Genomic DNA, 19,213 nt, shown 5'->3' with positions numbered 1-19,213 from the left:
TGACACTGATTAAAGGAGAAATAGATATTTTTATACCATTCACTGCTTCGAGTTGCAGTTTCATGCTTAAAAGAAAGTGAAGTCAGAATTTCTGCTTTGCTTTCAGCTCTTTTCAAACAACTTTTCAACAATCTTAATTTTTCGGAGCCTTTGTTTCAGCAGAAAAAAAAGTACTCAGTCATAAGCTGAATATCCCAAATGATGCAAAGTCCACACAAGAGGGCTTCAAACAGTCTTTCTCATTAGCACGTTAATTTGTGAGGCTATTTGGGCGGGATAACCTTGAATTAATTCAGAGCTCAAGTTTCACATTTGACTCAGCATTTAATGTAGCAATTAGCCTGGTCAAGAAGATCATCATTGAATCTGTTATGAAACAATTACATAACATCCTCATCCAAATGATTTCACTCCCACGCTCGCTCGCTCTCTCTCTGTTTTGCCTTTTCTCTCTTTCTACTGCTTGTGTGTTTGTCACCTACAGTTAGTTTGAACAGTTAGTCTGACCTTCAGTTTAACATCTGGTAGATGTAACTGCTGAACTCTGTTCTATTACTAACAGATAAAAGTAAAAAGCCTGAGAGCAACTGGAGAGCTATAGGGTCTAACAACTATTTTACTGTATATTTTCCCTTCTCTATTTTTACCACCTTTACTTTCTGAGGCAAATTATACTCTCTTTTCAATCAATATATGGAAAGTCGCTTAGCACAAAGATGGTATAACCTGTAGGTATGAGAGAGTGTTGTTTTAATTTTAATTGTGTGTAGGTGAAAGTTCCAGTGGTCATACACTTAAAAGCAACACTTAGTTTCAAACTGCTCCATGAAGGGCCACTTCTGAATGTTCTACCTTCTTGACCTCCATGCTGTATATTGAGATTTTATGGTTGAGGTTTTCAGGGAAAGCCTCTTTATACTCCATGAAATGTGTAATCTTCGCAGTCATAGCTTTGTTGATGTTGCAGCAATTCTATCCCGTCATGCTGTCTGCTTCAGCTGCTTGGAAAAAAGAGTGCATGAGGCAATCAAACAGAGTCTGATAAGTGAATTTTAAACAAGTGTAAATTCAGTGCTACTCTATTGCTATGTTACGCTTGTCAAGCTTTTCATTCTACCATTGCACAACAATGGCTATTCAATTTCACACAGAAGCAAACAAAAGCAGTCTCATTTCTCACCAACAGCAATGAATGCTGTCAGATGCAAACGTGTCTGAAGCATGCAAATTGTTGGGGTTTTTTTTTTTTAGCAAATGCAACTAGCTAGCATAAGTTACACTGGCCCTAAGAGTTGATCAAACATTGTGTCGTTATATGTCTGGTTTCAGATAAATCCCAGATGTCACATCACACATTACATTATGCTAAAAGAATGACAAAGCTACCAGTTCCAAATCAAACATTAATACAACATTGGTAAAGTAGTAGCGGTAGTAGTTTTCCCCCTTTTTAGATAATCCTTGGATGATTTGGAAGCTTATGAACAATACAGAATTTTGAGTTTGATTTGCATGTAGTGTGTTTAACTGTGCCAGTAAAGGGCCATTTCAAAATGAGAAATAGGCTTGTCATGGAGTTTATACTCATTTCCTGATGCTGTTTCAAGCTGCACTTTCAAAACAGTTCTGTAGTAGTGAAGTGATCTCCTCACTCCAGACCTGAACAGTTTTAACAGCTGATCTGATTCTACAGATTAGAGTTCTGGAGTCACTGCCAGTGAAATGTGATCCAACAGACAGAGGGCAACGCCTTGTATGCTTCTTTAATGTTTGTGTAAATTTGGTCCAGATTTTTACTTTTTGCCTCTGGTCAGAAAGTTAACATTTTTGTAGTGTTTAGCCAAAACAGTTTGTACATCTGTGTGGTTGAGGTCTATGTTCCTTCTGGGTAAGGATTGGATTGAGATCTGGTAACTGGAGGCCATTTGAGTACAATAAACTCAGTCATCTTCAAGAAACCAAGTCTGAGATGAATAGACCTTTGTAATATGGCTTGTTATCCTGCTAGAAATGACCATCAGAAGAAGGGTAGACTGTTATAAAGGGACAGGCAGGCAGTATTCTTTAAACCAGGGGTAGGCAACTCCAGGCCTCGAGTGGCGGTGTCCTGCAGGTTTTAGATGTGTCAGATGTTAAATGGCTAAATTACCTCCCCTACATGTCTTGAAGTTCTCCAGAGGCCTGTTAATGAACTAATCATTTGATTCAGGTGTGTTGACAAAGGGTGATATCTAAAACCGGCACTTGAGGCCTGGAGTTGCCTACCCCTGCTTTAAACAATACTCAGTTGGTATTAAGGGGCACAATTTGTGCTTAAAGAATACCCCACCCCATTACACTACCAGAAGCATCCGGAACAACTGATAAAAGGCAGAACAAATCCCTGGTTTCATGTTTTTATGACAAAAATTCTACCATCCAAATGTGGCAGCAGAAATCAAGACTCAAAAGTGCCATCTTTTCCAATATTCTATTGTCCAGTTTAAGCGAAACTGCAAATTGTAGCCAGTTTCCAGTTGTTAGCTGACAGGAGTGGCACCAGTGTGGTCTTCTGTCGCTGTAGCCAGTCTGTGTCAAGGTTTGATATGTTGTGCATTCATTGATGCTCATCGGTATACCACTGGTTACTGTAACCTTCCTATCAGACATGGTCACAGTTTTATTTTAGGTTTATTTTTATTAATTTTTCCAATTAATATTTGATTTGAGCCTTATGCCCATTCCATTTAATATGGTTTGAGTTTTAAAATGAAAAAACCTAAATCTGTAAAGTTTTAATTATATTTGCTGATACTTTGAAAACAAAGAGTCTCAATATGCAAATACTATGCAAGCATTTCAGCACTGCACATTATCCCTCAAACCACAATTTGATTTAATTACCATACTTTATTTACTTCAAAAGAACCCAGCATAAAACCTTCATTACATGGCATAAACACTACATAATGTCCTATTCATTACAGTAGGTTTCTAGTGATTCAGGGGCAGGTTCACGTGCCTTAAAATTATCGTGTAATCTGTTACATTATATAATTTCATCTCATTTTCCATAGCAGTTTTTAAAGAGTGCTTCTGCATATTAGCAAAGGACAAACATTTCCAGCAGATCTCAGTCTTTCAGTACAGTGATTATGTCACAATAGTCAAACTACATCTCATTCCCACAGTGCAAATAATGACATTAGAATACGAGGAGTGGCATTTTACACCATGTTATAGTGCAGCTCTGAGAGAATAATACCAAAATGCACTATATACATGTCACTTACAGGGTTAGCTTTCTTTCCCTTTCACAGTTAGCATTTTCTTGAACACAGATTCTTGGGTGAAATGGAGAAAACAGGATACATCAGAGGATACAGGAATAAATACATCTTTTTAAATGCATGATAATTTATACTGGTATGTATAGCAGTTCTCTTATAATGTATGCAGATAGCTTTCAATGTTGTTTGGTATATGTTCCGTTAATGTAGCTGCGTGGTTAATCTCCTCCCACAAATCAAACACTACCAGAAATTAATTTGCATGTGCTTCTGTGTGGCGTGATTAACAGTTTTAATGGTGCATAACACAATCCCATTTCAGTTGCATGGTGTTATAATTAGGACATTTTGGGGCCCAAAGGAAAGAACATGTGAAAGAGTAGGAGCCCAACACCCTAATGTGCCCACCCAGGTGTCTTATGGAGCTGTAGAACTGTAGAGTCTAGGTTGGCTCATGTGATCATCCTAGGTGCTCATCTGACTGTGCGTGATCATTTAAAGTTTCAGAAATATCACCAGCTGATTAGGTTGTGAGTGGGTTGTATTACTTGTTCTAGCTTTCACATTTGTTGGAAGCTGTCAGGTTTTGGAGTGGGGACCTGTGACAGCTGCTGTCACTTGCGTCTGTGGTGTGTCAGTCAGCGTGCATTGTCAGTGTTGTGGTGTTGAGGTGATGCAGAGGAGGAGAGATTCTGTCACTGGCTTGATCTGCTACCTCATTGCTTCATCCAGTTCTCTCACTTGCCATCCTCATGTCATTGTATAAGCATGTCTATCCTCCCTCACTCAACTGTAGACTATAGGGGGTACATCCTCCATCTCTCACTCCCTCTGGTGAATGCAGTAGCGGATCCTGGACTATAGAGGCAGTCTGATGTGCATGGCAGAACTATTAGGCCGTGCAGCCAAAATATAGATGCCACTCTCCCTCAGAAAGTCTGCCCAGGTCACTGGCCTGTGTAGAAGAAAGAAAGTTTAGTTAAAAAAAAATTTTGATTGTTGAACAAATTAAATTAATTGTGTTTGCTGATAGTGTTGCATTTTTTTTATTTTTTTATTTCTATACAAGAGCCAGCAGTTGTACATCTTTGTAACTGCAAATGAATGCCATGAAATAATACACCACACCACAATAGGAGTCATCCTGGCACCTCACTATAGTGACCATAAGAGCTATAGTTTTTGATCAGTCCTACTGCATGTACTTTACTTTGTATGACCATGAACTGCATAGCAGTATTTTCTCAATACTGATATGCCCAGCTGATAATGGTCCTTTTAAGACATTTTTTCCTGGGACATTTTTGCCTTTATTTGATAGAACAGTGGAGATTTTTCAGACAGGAAGGTTGGAAGAGTACATGGGGACACCAAGGGGTCCAGGGTTGGAACTGAACTGAGGCCCCTGCCTCAGTTCAGGGCCTTGTGGCATATGGTCACACGCTCAGGTGTCCTTAAATAATTGCAATTTGATACATGTAATGATGGAAAAAAAATAAAAATCACAGGTTAGTTTGGGAATTCTAATTAAATGTAATGCATTCTTACACATCATGGTCTTTGAAAAAAAAATACTTACAAATGAAGTTATTGCTGTATTTAATATAAAACCAGTTAGACCTCTACTTAAGAAACTTCCACTAGTTTGTATTCATCCTAATACACTGCCTGCCTGCACGGCTTGCTAATTGGCTGCAATTATTGCAAATAAAAATCTCAAAGTCTCAAAAGTCATGATATGGCAAAGAGGATTCACCCCAACTTCTTGGCGACAGCTTAGAAAGTGAATTTGAAGTCATTTGCATTGGAAACAGAGCTTGCAGCAGGAAGTAGGCAGGTCACGTCACTGTCCATGCTGCGGCCTTCTGGGCTGACTTGTTTCACTCAAAATTACTCCTACGTTTCTGCCCAAGAAAGATTTTTATCACGAGTACCACACCAAGGTCACAATGGACATGTGTAGGCTGGTGAGAAGCATGAGTTAGGGTACTGTAAAAATTTTACTGCAGGCTTTTAAGGTTTCCTGTAAGAACTTCAGAAATTGGCATCTACTAAAATCGTTTATATACTTTCCAATAACTGATCACTTTGACCCACAGACTGACAAATATTTAAAAAAAAAAAAAAAGAAAAAAAAAAAAGCAACAAACCTGCTGTCGTCATTCTTGCTCCTTTCACTGCCAGAGCTGGCTGGACTGCTCTCACATATGGGGCCAACATGACTTATACTGTACCAAAGAACAAATGTCAAAAATCAAGTGGCAGTCAATGAACAATAAGACAGCTGCCATTGCCTATGAGAATGAAGGAAATAGAAGTTAAATCATCATGTTACGATGAACGTGGCAGCACTTATGTTGGTCTCACTGGGAAATTGGAACGTCCTAGTTTTGCATCATTATTTTAAGTCTTAAGGCTTTAAGCTGAATTTCCATTGACAATTAATATAGATCTTATTCCATGATTAATCAATTATCAGTCTGTGTTAGACTTGTGACCTGTACCAGGTATAATGCAGTCTGAATGTATGGAGCTTGGTTACACAGTATCCCTTAATTTGACAAGCTGATGATGAATGATTACCCATTTATTTTGTCTCCAAAATGTAAGAAATGTGTTTATATGATGAAGAAATGCAAACCATATGTTTTCTTAACTAGCTTATCTAATTTTTTAAAGATGTTTTTTCTCCAGTCAGCAAATCATTTAATGCGGTCCTTTCCAGGCAGTGAGATTTGTTTGACGGCATCAGCTTTTCCATCCAAAATCAGGACGTTCGCATGCGATTTAAAAAAATAAATAAATAAAAATCATCTAAGATTTAATACAAGCCATATAAAATATGGTTCTTAAAACATTGCAACTGCCTATTTCATGAGGCTCTCTCCCACAAGTATGAGTCATTTTTTTAAGAAGCTCTTTTGATAAATTCTGATGGCTTCATCATCAGAAGGTAAAATTCATTTTACCTTTTACACCAAAACATCTGAATTTCTGCAATCCAATGGAGCGGAGTTTTCTGTTTCATTTAGTATATTTACTTTTTAATCAGCACAAATGCGTATGGTTGTACTACATAGGGTTGCCCTAATGGACACTGTGCTCACCCAACTTCCATGTATGTGCTCTGAAATGTAAGACTTTTAAGGAGAAGCTCTCCTAAGGAGAAGCTCGCCTAAGGAGAAGAAAAGGATTCTTTTAATCCCTATAATTAAAGGCCAGACTGAATATTACCCATGTCTCTGTATAACGAGACCTGATCATCTCAGTCTCCTCATTAAACTTGAGAGATTCACGTGTCTATGGTTGCTTTACATCCAGAAAGAGCCACTTTGGAGTTTCTCCTTCCCTTAGGCTCCTTATAAAGCAAGGGTTAAATTGCACATTAAATCTAAACTAAAGGGTTCTCTGAGAATACTTGACTGAATAGTGCTCAAGGATGTTGAAGTGAGGGGAAAAAAGACAAGCCATGCAGTGCTGAGTCACACTCACCCACAATTCATAGGAGAGCAGAATCCCATGAGTCTGTGGGGGAATGCCGAATAGGTGAGAGGGATGGAATGGTACAGCTTAGATTTGACAGCACAAGATATCAAGTGGTAAACGAGCACATGCAGGCACACAGTGACAGTGATGGAAAGTGCATTTATTACAGTACAAATCTGAGGACATTTTAGTACATTTCTGACCTGCAGTCAAGCACTTTTGCATGTGGCAGTTACATCTTTAACATGCGAAAATCATCTGAACACTTATTCGACTGATGCAGATACACTGTAAAACAAACAGAAGTAACCCCATCAGAGATTTTTCTTTCATTATTACTCTGATGGGTCAGTCAGTGGTTACACTGTCAATTTTCCTTTCATTATTCCATCTACTGGGGAAACAAGTTGGGGTTCCTCACAACTTTAACCATAAATAAAGCTACTCGCTGCATTAAGGGGACACAGACATCAGCTGTGTAGTTACACTAGATTGCATTATGTTGTGAGACATATCTAATATTGTGTCTCAACTTTGATGCAGTCTCACATAAAGCCTTACAAAAGGCAATTTATCCATGTTTATCCATGTGCCCATGTCAGCGTTAGAAACTTAGGACTCATACTGACATACTGACAGTAAAATACTCTGTATTTAACAGTATACATAAAGGAAACATTACCTCGCCTTTGATGTACATGGTTATTTTTCAGTTTAAATATTTTTTGATATTATTGAAACGTGCCATGTTTAATAAAAAAAAGAAAAGATCTAGAAAAATATTTTAATTCTAAGGACTCTTGTCATTTCTTTTTCAGTGTTGCAGTGGTGCAAGCAGCTATTGCATTGTGCATTGGTCACTGTGCCAAAATAATTTCTTTGAAGTCCTTGGTTATGTCTTCACTGAGCTAAAGGGAAATTGAACTGAAGAGCTTCTCTGCACCACAACAAAGAAATATTACACCCCAGTCCTGTTACAGTCCACACGTGCTGTCATGCATTGTCAGTGGCAACACTGACATTTAGTTTGTTGCTTAACTCATTGTGGAAATGGTTATCAGAAGAAACCACAGTGGATATTTTGACCCTGCACAAATTTGGGGGTTTCACTCCATGCAGATTTTCTACAGTGGCCAAAGAATACGTCACATAAATGCTCATCTTAACCCAAACACTTAAAGGGGATAGTTGTTCAAACCTGTGTCAGTTTTTACTGTAAGAATAATATTTGGTGACTTATTTGATAATCAATATTCTCAATCAATAATAATATTTGATAATCAATATTCTCCTCATTATCTTGGAAACAAAGCATGATGAGATGCAAATTATGTAATCAGCAAATGTTGCAGTAGGAAGAGTACTGGATGTCTGCATTAACTGACATTTCTCCTTCATTTCGGATGTTATCATAATCTTTGCTGATTTGCATATAATAAAAAAATATTGACAGCAAGTCAATTATGGAGAAGTTCCATTGTTATAACTAATTATCTTTATGCAAATGTACATGATGAACACTACTGTGTAACAAGAAAAGCTTTCCTATAGTGTAGATGTCTTGGCAGTTTGGATTAGCTCCTTCAGAGTTTTGTATTTTAAAAAAATAAATAAATGAATAAATATCCAGTCAGGTAAATACAACCCCAGTTCCAAAATGTTGGAATGTTCTGTAAAATAGAAAAACAGATTACAATGTTTAAACTGAGAAAATTTTGGATTTTAGGAAAAGATCATTTTGAATTTGATCTCACAGACATCTTAAAAGTGACTACTAGCCACACTCTTAACAGGTGCACTTTGTCTTACTGAAATATCCCAAGGCCTTCCCTGCAAAAGTTGTTATCTAGATGGAGCATGTTGCTCTTAAACGTGTACCGTTTAAGATCTGGATTGATGATCCTTTTCTGATGCGCAAGATGTCAATCTTAATAGGCACTGATGCATCAGAGATGCAGGCTTTTGAACTCAGTGCTGACAGCAAGCCAGATGGTCCCTTATCTCTAGTTGAGAGGACGTGGCATCCATGTTTTCCAAAAATAATTTAATATTTCAATTCACCTAACCAATAAACACTTTTTTACTTTAAATGAGTTTTATCCCAGAGAAGATGCGACCGTTCTGGATCATGTTTAAATGTTGTGTCTTTGCATCACAGAGCTTTAACCTGCATTTGTGGCACACTGAATCAATCACATCATTCCTGAGCCCAGTGATCCAGTGATTTCCATGACATAATCAAGGCTGTTTATTAATGTAGTGCCATCTGAGGCTTAATAGTTCCCTCGGTTCTGAAGGACAAGCTGGAGAACTCTGGAGTGGACCATCACCTCACTACCTGGATTTTGGATTACCTCACCGACCGACCACAGTATGTGAGGACTCAGGGCTGTGTGTCGGACAGGGTCGTCTGCAGTACGGGGGCCCCACAGGGAATGGTTCTGGCTTCGTTCCTCTTCACCATCTACACTGCAGACTTCTCCCACAACTCCACCCAGTGCTTCCTGCAGAAGTTCTCTGATGACTCTGCAATAGTCGGCCTCATCACTGATGGGGACGACAAGGAGTACAGAGGACTGACTCAGGACTTTGTGGACTGGTGCCAGCTGAACTACCTCCAGATCAATGCCAGTAAAACCAAGGAGCTGGTGGTAGACTTCCGCAGGCACAAACATCCTCCACTGCAACCACTGAACATCCAAGGTATGGACATTGAGGCTGTGGACAGCTACAGGTACCTTGATGTTCATCTGAACAACAAACTGGACTGGACTCATAACTCAGACGCCCTCTACAGGAAAGGGCAGAGCAGGCTGTACCTGCTGCGGAGACTCAGGTCGTTTGGAGTGGAGGGCCCACTCCTGAAGACCTTCTATGACTCTGTGGTGGCCTCAGCCATCTTCTATGGTGTGGTCTGCTGGGGCGGCAGCATCTCTGCTGGGGACAGGAAGAGACTGAACAGGCTGATCCGAAGGGCCAGCTCTGTTCTAGGATGCCCTCTGGACCCAGTGGAGGTGGTGAGTGACAGGAGAATGGCGGCTAAGCTGTCATCCCTGTTGGACAACATTTCCCACCCCATGCAAGAGACTCTGACAGCACTGAGCAGGTCCTTCAGTGGGATACTGCGGCACCCACGGTGTGGGACGGAGAGATTTCGCAAGTCTTTCCTCCCCACTGCTGTCAGACTCCACAACAAAGACTTTTGCAGCTGATCAAACCCTCACACGTGCAATAAAACAATTCTAAAGCAATTCTTTTTCTGACGAAGTATTGTATTTTCTTACTCAGTTGTATATAGTATTTGTATTTCTATTTTATTCTATTGTATATATTATTATATTCTATTTTATTCTATTGTATATTGTATTTTATTTTATTGCATTCCAGTGTTTTCTAATTTCTGCTACATAACTTGCACTTTTGCTGTAACAAAACAAATTTCCCACTTGTGGGACTAATAAAGGTCATCTTAACTTATCATCAATGGTATCCAATATTAATTTCGGCATCCCAAAGATTTATCAGTTTTCTTGGAAGCTCCTGATTATAATATATTGATGATTTATCAAAGTTGTAACCATGACATAAGTATTTATATTGAGGAACAGCATTTAATGCTATTGGCTATAACAGTTCTGTCAGAGTGAGGAAAAGAAAATTAAGTTGGCTGACAGCTTAACAACAACTCAATCCTGTGGAGCTGAGGTGAGCTGCATAATCAGGTGATAAGTCATTCTGAGCCCAACGTCACAAGGTACTCCTTACACCAACACGTTTTCATCCCAGGGTGTCAAATATTGCCATTCCGTCTGACGTAACTGGGATCACAGAGATACGCACAAGCTGTGCTTTGGCATCTGTGCCTTGGTGGATCAGCTGTGGCAATACAGTATGCCAAGACCTAACAGTCTACATGGAGAGGTAGGAAGGGTGGCAATGACAGTGGTATAAGTCACAGGCTGGGAAGCTTGTGTCCTGTTCAAGTCCTTTGTATTCCATACTTCATTGTACTGACTTTGTATTCAGTTGTGGGCTAATTTTATTTCAAGCTCTTTTTATAACTTAAACTTTCACTTGCTGCTTGATTAAAACCTCCTACCATTAACCCTGCATTTTCACATGATCCAAGGCATAGCGCCAGCATTGTGCTCTTCTCCCAGCACATTGCTTTAACAACTAAATATCCATAATTCAATTATTTTTCTAAGCCATTTTGTAAGATTGATCTTTGCATTTAAAATTCTATATCATAAAACTAATTAGGACAATTTAAATTGAAGCTAGACATCTCAAGGTTAATCTCATGCATTAACATAAATAATGAAATATTTTAAGATGGGAAAGAGTATGGCATTTAAAGAGAACTAATCAGTCGGTGTAGTTTAATTCAAAATGCTGTCATATTGTGTGTTTGGATAAAAGATTATTGCAGTAGCATTCTTAAGACTTTTTTTTTTTTTTTTTTTTTTTTTTTTAAAAACAGGTAAACCTGCAAAATACAAGTTACCAGAAGATTTTAACTAGGAGAGAGTTCATATAGTCTAACTTTATGGTGTTACTAGAGGTGAGTGTCACATTCATGTTATCTTGTTTCTATTCCCCAAGTGCCCGGACCTTTTATGCCTCTGCCATCTGCAGTTTGCATACAAATGACTCCCTAAACTCCTTCCAATTATCCCTGTAAGTGGCATTTGGTCTACTCACCTCACATTGCAGGACTGCGAGTCTTTCTTGAGCTTGTCGAACCAAGACTGCTGAGCTTGGCGGCATTCAGCTCTTGTGATTACACCATCTTTATCCAGATCCACACCCTGAAACACTGACCTTGCAGTGTCTCTCTCCTTGGCAGTTAACAGACGCACCAATGAGTTCTATAAAAATAAAATCCAAGAAGTGTAAGAATAGCATTTACCTTTTTAGTGATTTTAAACAGCTATAATTCAGTAAAACTGACACTTTAGGGCTGATCTTAGACATTCTTTGTCATTTCCTGTGACACTTGGACTGTCTGACATATTCTGCCAACATTGCTTCATCCCGTACTACCCCAAAGTCTCAGACAAACTTCAAATTTAACCTCTCAAACCACAATCTGGGAACCATCAGCTAGTCTGCAGCCTTAGCCTCTGGGGGGGATATCCAGATGGGATAATAGATTTCTATTCATCATGCATGGCTCCATCCTCAGACATTGTTAATGCATGAAAAATAAATTAAAACAAAAAGCTAAAAACGTGCAAAATAGTTACAATAACTGTTAGCTTCAGGATTGCATTTAGGAAAAATACCCGCTTTCCACACAGTATTGCAGCACAGACAGGGTTGTGATTTAAAAAAAAAAAAAAAAAAAAAAAAAAAAAAAAGAGGAAGGTCTATTGCATACAGACTTCACATGCAAATACCCGTTTATAGAAATTAGTCAAGCCAAAAACAAACAAAAAAGAAAACATATTGTCAAGGGACAATAAAATGAATAGTTCAGCTGTTGGATGCAAGCCAGATTTTTGGGCATTTTTTGCCTTTCAGTTAGTTTTTAGATTCAGACTGAAAAATGAGATCATTTCATCAACAGCTACAACGATTATTGCTTAAACATTCCCTTAGTCTGTAAAATGTAATTAAATTTATATATGCATTTTTTCTATATGACAAGGAATAGAGTATTTTGAAGGTTTTTGGAGGTATAATTAAAGTGTTCTACAACAAAACTCATCAAGACTATGTAGGCCATGGCTGAGTGTAAACCCAAACAAGAGTCATTGTAGTGGAAGAAGACAGTTCATGGTCGAGTTTAAAAATGCGGTGCTGATTTATCCCAATTATCTTGTTTCCTTAATCCACAACTATACCTCTGTGCGAAACTTCCTTAACACTGCCAGAGACTCAAAATAGAGAAAGTCCGACCACTCGATGTGTCCCTTCTTCTCAGGATCCAGCGCAGCAAACTGGGCCAAGACTTCCTCTTCCTGCTCGTCAGTCAGGTCCTTTTCAAACTGCTGCTTGGATACAAAGTGGCGGTACTGAAGCAGCTCATCTGACACCAGGCACGACTCTATAGCAGCAGGGCACAATTCATCACACAGGTCCTAATTAGTCACCTGGCAGTCTTCAAGATACATTATCTTATGGTGAGTCATTTTCAACAAAATGAAAAGCATCCTCCCACTGACTGCCGTCCAGCAAAGTCACAGCATACTACACATTTCAAAGTAGACTGGGTGGAGGGCAAATGCACTTTCTCAAGGAAACAATGTTGTGGGCAGTAAACGTCTGAGGTGACCACAGACCAGACAGGTGCTCAAGATTTCATCTGGGATCTCTTTGCTTTTAATCACCAAGCATTCCGGACATGTACAACCAGTGGCAAAGCAATACTGCAATGGCAGTACCAATTTGGGTCTTATGGTGATTTGCGTCATATCATCTTGAGAATATAATAGGTTTTCGTTGAGGATGTTAATTTTTTTTTAATATAATCAGATCTGCAAACTTTGCACCAACCAACACTGCTGTCCCTTACAGTATATCAATAAAAGGTTAAGTATTAAAGTTCTTGCATGGACAGCGTTACTACCATCTACCAAAACAAAATATCTTTAACCTGTATTCAGTAGCTCACCAGGGATGATCTTGCATTGCTTGAAGGTCTCCATGAGGCTGTACATCTCTTCTTCTGTTAGAAGTAGATTGAGATTGTCCTGCAGGAAGAGATGTGTGGGAAGAGCAGAGTACTACTCTTAATAAACTGATGCTCATGCAGTCTCTTTTACAGTCAATTGGCATGCTGGCACTCTTGATAAGAGAATATACTTAAACTGGTCCTGGGAAAGTCTTTACAGGAGGTGAGATGAGGCCAGAGTATTACGCTTTGTAACATGACGCTCAGACCATTTCTTTTATCGTAAGTGGCACACTACTTGATGGATGAACATAGTATGCTTAAACTAGTCCTTGCAATTAGCTACATGCGTGCAGCTTTGACTAATGAACCCATTTCAGTGTTTCCTGGGTAATTCATGTAATGTGCCTTTTATGTCACTCTCCATAGTGGCATCATAATTAAAAGAAATAAAAGAATGTTTTCCAGATGTTAGGTTCACAATGACTTATTTCATAAATTTACATATAACGATGTTAGCACTTAAATCCATGTGTCAACAAAAAGCAATTTGGCTTTAATAGGACAAAAGACAGTTATGCACTTTTTGTTTAAATTAACAGATTTCCAGATACACACAGACCAGAGTAAACCAGAGCTGGAAAGACAACTGTAACCAAAGATGTGAAATAGTTATTTTATTCCTCAACTTGTTCGAATATCAGCAAAAAAGATGCTGATATCTAAATTTCTACATTATTTATCACATAAGTGATGTGATCAAACTTTAGTCTCCTTGGGATTATTGATGTAAGCCAATTCTAGTTTGTTTACATGGTCCTTGATCACCCTTACAGTCTGTCAGGGCTTCACAAAAGGCACATTATGAAATTCAAATGAAATTCACAACCGCCCACACTTAGAAAAACAGATGAAAAAAAATACCCTTAAGCTTGGCAAATTGAAGCAAATGGTATATGTAATAAGGGCAAATGAATAAAGCACACATATGTCAGCCAAGTGTGATTAAAGTATGAGTTACTGTATAGCAAGTGTGTTGAGTGTTTCAGTGTCAGTATCAGTCTGACTAACACTCCTGCCAGTATCTGCATTTCCCCAAATATAAACAGATGGGATAGTTAGTGTAAGAACAATGTATTCTAATATAAAAATAAGGTGAGTGAATTGCGCTGTAAAAAAAACAACAACCCTAGCCTCCCCATCCCGCCTGCTGACAGTGATATCCCTGCCACAAAGGACACTGGTGGTTGGTCAACATGGGCACAACATCTTAATTTTTCTCTTCCTTTTCAATTTATAATCAAGATCAAAGTAACTATCATCTTACCACCTTACTGTCTGTATTTCAAGATCAAATGTATGTATCATACTTTCCACTCATTGGGGTGCTTGAGCAGGCTCAAACACCCTCATGAGCTTGAAATGGATAAGCACAGGGATGAAGGGAAGTATGGACTGTAATAAATGCAATTTCATATTTACTATAGAAATTGTGGCTCTATAAATATCTAAGAGCTGAAAGTGGGCGGTTCCACTTAAACAGTTAATCCCACTGACAAAATTAGTCACCAATTTAAAGAGATCCTCCATTCATTGGACCGATTCATTCAAAAAGTGAACTATGCACATCTGGTCTTGTTGGTCATTCCAGTCTGGGACACTCCGTCCTGCTTAAACCTCCGTCCTGGCTATACAATTTTAACAGGCCTATTACTACAAAGTGTCTAACCTGAGTGAGAGCTACGGCCAGACAGTGCAGTAACGCTCCGCTGGTGTCACATTGTAAAAAACCTTTGTGTTCCTTCACAATGTTTTGTACTTTTCTTCCAGTGTGGATTTGTGTCCTATTGTATGTGCTATTCAGATGTGTGCAGATATATTTCAACAAATGACAGCCAATTCTGAATCAATATTGCATAAAAATCAATTTCATTAGTCATCTGTCTCCTCTACAGCACAGAAAATCAGATATTGGGTCTGAAATGCAAATTGCACTCTGTGCAAATCGTCTCCACCAAATGCCTCCACTTCAATCCAGCACAAAGACTGTGTGAAGTTAAATGCCATGTTTGTTTTTGGAGATTAGCAAAAACTGCTAATCCAAATTTTATTAAACTTTGTGGGAAAAGGAAGATAATGTGTGTACGGTTCTAGGCAAGCTCCTGCTGTAAGATTTTGCCTGATGTTAGGTATCAGAAACAATCATAATTTTGAGGGTGGTGTCAGTTTCTCCAAATTTAATTTCATTCACCAACTTCTGCATAGAAGAAAAAGCCAAAGAGATGCTTCACTTATTGTATTGATATAGCTTACCGATATATGTACTCTGGGGTTGCTGCACCTTAATAAGCTTGCAATTAAACACTTCCCTGCAAGACTTCATACATCTTCATATCTATTTATTTGCATGTGTCTGTCATTCAAGGAGTCAATTAAAAATCAACGTGGGGGGCAAAACAAATTGTGCTTTAATCATTAAAACTGTGTCCTTTGTCTTCAAGACATTTTTGTGCATCTGTAAGCCATTATGTGCATCAAGCATTACCTTTAGTAACACCAGCTGCCTGCTGAGCAATAAAACTGCCCATCAGCTACAGATGTCTTTTATGATATTGTGTCTACATTTGTCATCCAATATAATGTGCAGAGGAAATTTAAAATAGATTTAAGGGTTTATGCAACATCTACTGGCAGCATCTGAAAAAAAAAAAAAAAAAAAAAAAAGAAGCTCTCTAGGAGACAAAAGGCCTCCAGGGAACAAGGTATAAAAATAAGACTTTCTAATCTTATGCTGGCAGATTGCATAAATAGCTATCCGAGACTGTCCTGTTCAAAAAATACAATGATAGCGCTGGTGATGTGTTATTGCAGACAGCTTTAAATAATCAGCAAGCCCTTTACCCAAGAAGTTTTAAATATGAACAGAAATACTGTTCATAAACAGTATTTCTGTTACCAATGACTCTGATCACCGTGTGATCTGAAAGGTTTACTTGTAATGCAGTCACTTTATGAGGTAGTAAGAGTATGAGAATCATTACCACATACCTAGCTACTTGAAGAAATCAAGAGGTGCCAGGAGAGAAGAGGTGGGAAAATACAATACGGCAAATACAATAAACCAACTGCAGTTTGCCATGTCTTGGATAAATGATCACTTATACGGGCATCTCATCAAGATCAGGAGTCAAAAAACATTGCTCTAGAATCAGAATTGCTCTATAGAGCTTTTCCCTGTTACATGTAACTTGCAAAAGGGTGAATTCATAAGAAATTATGAATAATCAATTTATGAATAATGAATAAAGTTACTGCTTTTGTTCCACATGCATAAATGAATGCAACTCCTGTAGGTGACTCCATGTAACGGCAATAATTTGTTGAACTGCTGGAAAGTTATGGACCATACAGGCCTAGTTGCAAGTATCAAAGTGCTATAAAGAGGGGTCAGTTGTATCCACAGACCAATCCTTCTGAGCGACTGAAACTAAGCCACTATTGCAATCGTCTACTTTGAAGACTGTAAATCCACTTTCAAGGGAACTCAGTCCATCTGCCAGCAGCAGCCTGTAGTGCCTGTGTGAAATTAAATGTCAGATATGACAGAAGGGTGTGTGTGGGGAGGGGGATTTGAAACATCTGACTGATACACTAACAAAATAACTGGTTTCTTTGGTTAGGAGGACTAGAATTTACAATTTAAATAAAACATTGCTCCCGCCCCCTCACTGAATTGTCTCCTTCCGCCCTCATTCCTCACACACTGAAGAAGCTAGCCAAAGAACGAACCTTTCAGCGTCCTCTCGCAGATTGTGTGAAAACATCCCTCTTGCACAACTTTGGCAAGTGATTTTGCTTCTCGGGGCTATGGCGCCCTTACTCTGCTATGAAGGGTCCTCCAGCAAAAGCGCTCTTCAGTTGTTTACGCTTGAATTAAAACAGATTGCATTATGCCTCTCACGGGGTCATCGGGGAGTCGTGGGTTTTGGCACTGGCACTGAATTTCTGATGAGAAACTGCCGTTTGTTTTATTGTTTGAATTACAGAAAAATCTGCCAAAACATTGCCTCAGTTTATATGAAATCTAGCTGTAATAATCTAGACATAAAATTATGGAGACTTGCAATTTGTGAATATGATAAGTGCTTCTAACTATTGCCCGCCACAAAGTGGGATCAAATCCATCTCCATCATCTTCTGTATAATGATCTAAATGATATTGCCGATTTTAGCCTATGCTCGCCACATGCCTTTACACAAAAGGCATATTGTGGACTATTCCATATGCAATCTAATCGCATGTAGAAAACCACAACCCACCACAAGACTGATTTTAACATGGCAAAAGCCACCATTTCAACCATAACTTGTATATCTGACATGAATTAACAAGCAGGAATTGAAAGCTGAAGGCAGCAACAGTTGTTGTCAACAGCTTTAATGAGAACTGGCAAATTTACTCAGCTGTACTTAATTAATTCCACTAAGTCATAGTCTGTGACACTTAAAGGAAACAGAGGCATCATTAACTGTATTAGTTCCACCTGAGCTTTTCCAGACGTGACAAGTCATATTTGCTGTCAGAATGATACCTCAAGCAGCTACAGTGAAAACCAGTCGATGTGTTCTCACACCAGTAGTGTGACATTTCAATTTATTAAGCAGTTTGCAAATATTTCTATAACTTGCTCATTATGTTACTAAATTATGCCATTATCAAATTTAACAAATTAATGTTCCACTTTACCAATATATGTCCAATCTCCTTTTTGGAGCTTGGACTGTGCAAGGGCATCAGAGATGTTGGGTTACTTGGTGATTCTATATTGGTTGCAAGTGTGAATGTGAGCATGAATGACTCTCCAATAGGCAGTTTGTCCAGGCTCTACCCTCTCACCCCATGACAACTGCGATAGGCTTCAGGTCCTCCTCAATCCCAAACTAGACAAGCAGCTAAGTAGATGAATGGATAGCAGTTCAGATTTTTCTGAATGACTGGCAAATAAGAACTGTGGTTGGCCTTTAGTGTTTATTACATATATATTTTTAATACTAACTAGTTAAGTTTGTGATTATGTTGCAAACATGACAAAAATAGCTGCATTTGTAAGCACTGAATGTTTTTAGCAACGAGCCCCGACTTACACAATAGTAGCAGCTCCAGCCAGTAACTGTGTGGGCTGTATCTCTCATCTCCTGCAAAGCTTCAGCACGCAGGTAGCCCAGCTCTCTCAGGCAGCCATCGTGAAATACCCGAGTGCAGATCCTGCAAGGGTACAGGTCGTCAGCAGTCCACACCTCGCACACGTCACACATCTCATCGCTTCGTGGCTGCAGGAGAAAGATTGCATCAGTGACACAGAGCTTTTTTTTTTAGTTCTGCATGCTTCACAGAAATGTAGTGTCCCCCCCCCCCATTTAGAAAAAAAAAAAAATCTGATCACTGCAATCGTGTTAACATGTAGTTTCTAAACTTCCTGAGCATTGCTTCATCTCCCATCAACCAAACCTCTATGTAACAGGTTACCGAGAAGAAATTAAGCATCAGTCCATCAGTGGTAGGTACGGAAGAGGATTAGGGCCACTGTAAGAAAAAAAAAAAAAAAAAAAAAAAAAAAGAATTCTGAGAAAAAAAGTCAGAATTCTGAGATTAAAGTCAGAATTCTGACTTTTTTCTCAGAATTCTTCCCCCCCCCCCCACCCAGTGGCCCTAATCCTCTTCCATAGGTAGGAGTGTGGTGGAAGTGGTATTATATAATGTAGTTTGTGTCACGTACAGCACTTAACTGTCCATCTCAGGCTCAAATAAGGACATCACTACCTATGACGCTGTCTAATG

The 19,213-nt window shown here is 38.8% G+C and overlaps 1 protein-coding gene across 2 annotated transcripts in view; it reads right to left on the bottom strand.

Moving 5' to 3' along the window:
• Positions 1-2,869: 2,869 nt before the first annotated feature.
• The window catches only part of phf24 (PHD finger protein 24), a 29,281-nt gene continuing 12,937 nt past the window's right edge, over positions 2,870-19,213 (bottom strand). Inside the window, exons 3-9 of one of the 2 annotated variants that reach the window (XM_063478831.1) lie at positions 18,520-18,705; positions 13,375-13,453; positions 12,605-12,807; positions 11,460-11,626; positions 6,762-6,794; positions 5,420-5,497; positions 2,870-4,224 (exon numbers count right to left, since the gene is read on the bottom strand). In XM_063478831.1, the coding sequence (XP_063334901.1) occupies positions 4,128-4,224; positions 5,420-5,497; positions 6,762-6,794; positions 11,460-11,626; positions 12,605-12,807; positions 13,375-13,453; positions 18,520-18,705 (843 nt within the window). In that variant the 3' untranslated portion in view covers positions 2,870-4,127. The remainder of the gene's footprint in view (positions 4,225-5,419; positions 5,498-6,761; positions 6,795-11,459; positions 11,627-12,604; positions 12,808-13,374; positions 13,454-18,519; positions 18,706-19,213) is intronic. The other variant, XM_063478832.1, reaches the window with a different exon arrangement.

The sequence above is a fragment of the Pelmatolapia mariae genome, linkage group LG7 (genome assembly GCF_036321145.2).
Source record: "Pelmatolapia mariae isolate MD_Pm_ZW linkage group LG7, Pm_UMD_F_2, whole genome shotgun sequence".
NCBI classification, from domain to species: domain Eukaryota; kingdom Metazoa; phylum Chordata; class Actinopteri; order Cichliformes; family Cichlidae; genus Pelmatolapia; species Pelmatolapia mariae.
The sequence above is the reverse complement of the archived record's forward strand: the minus strand, read 5'-3'. Positions and strand labels throughout refer to the sequence as shown.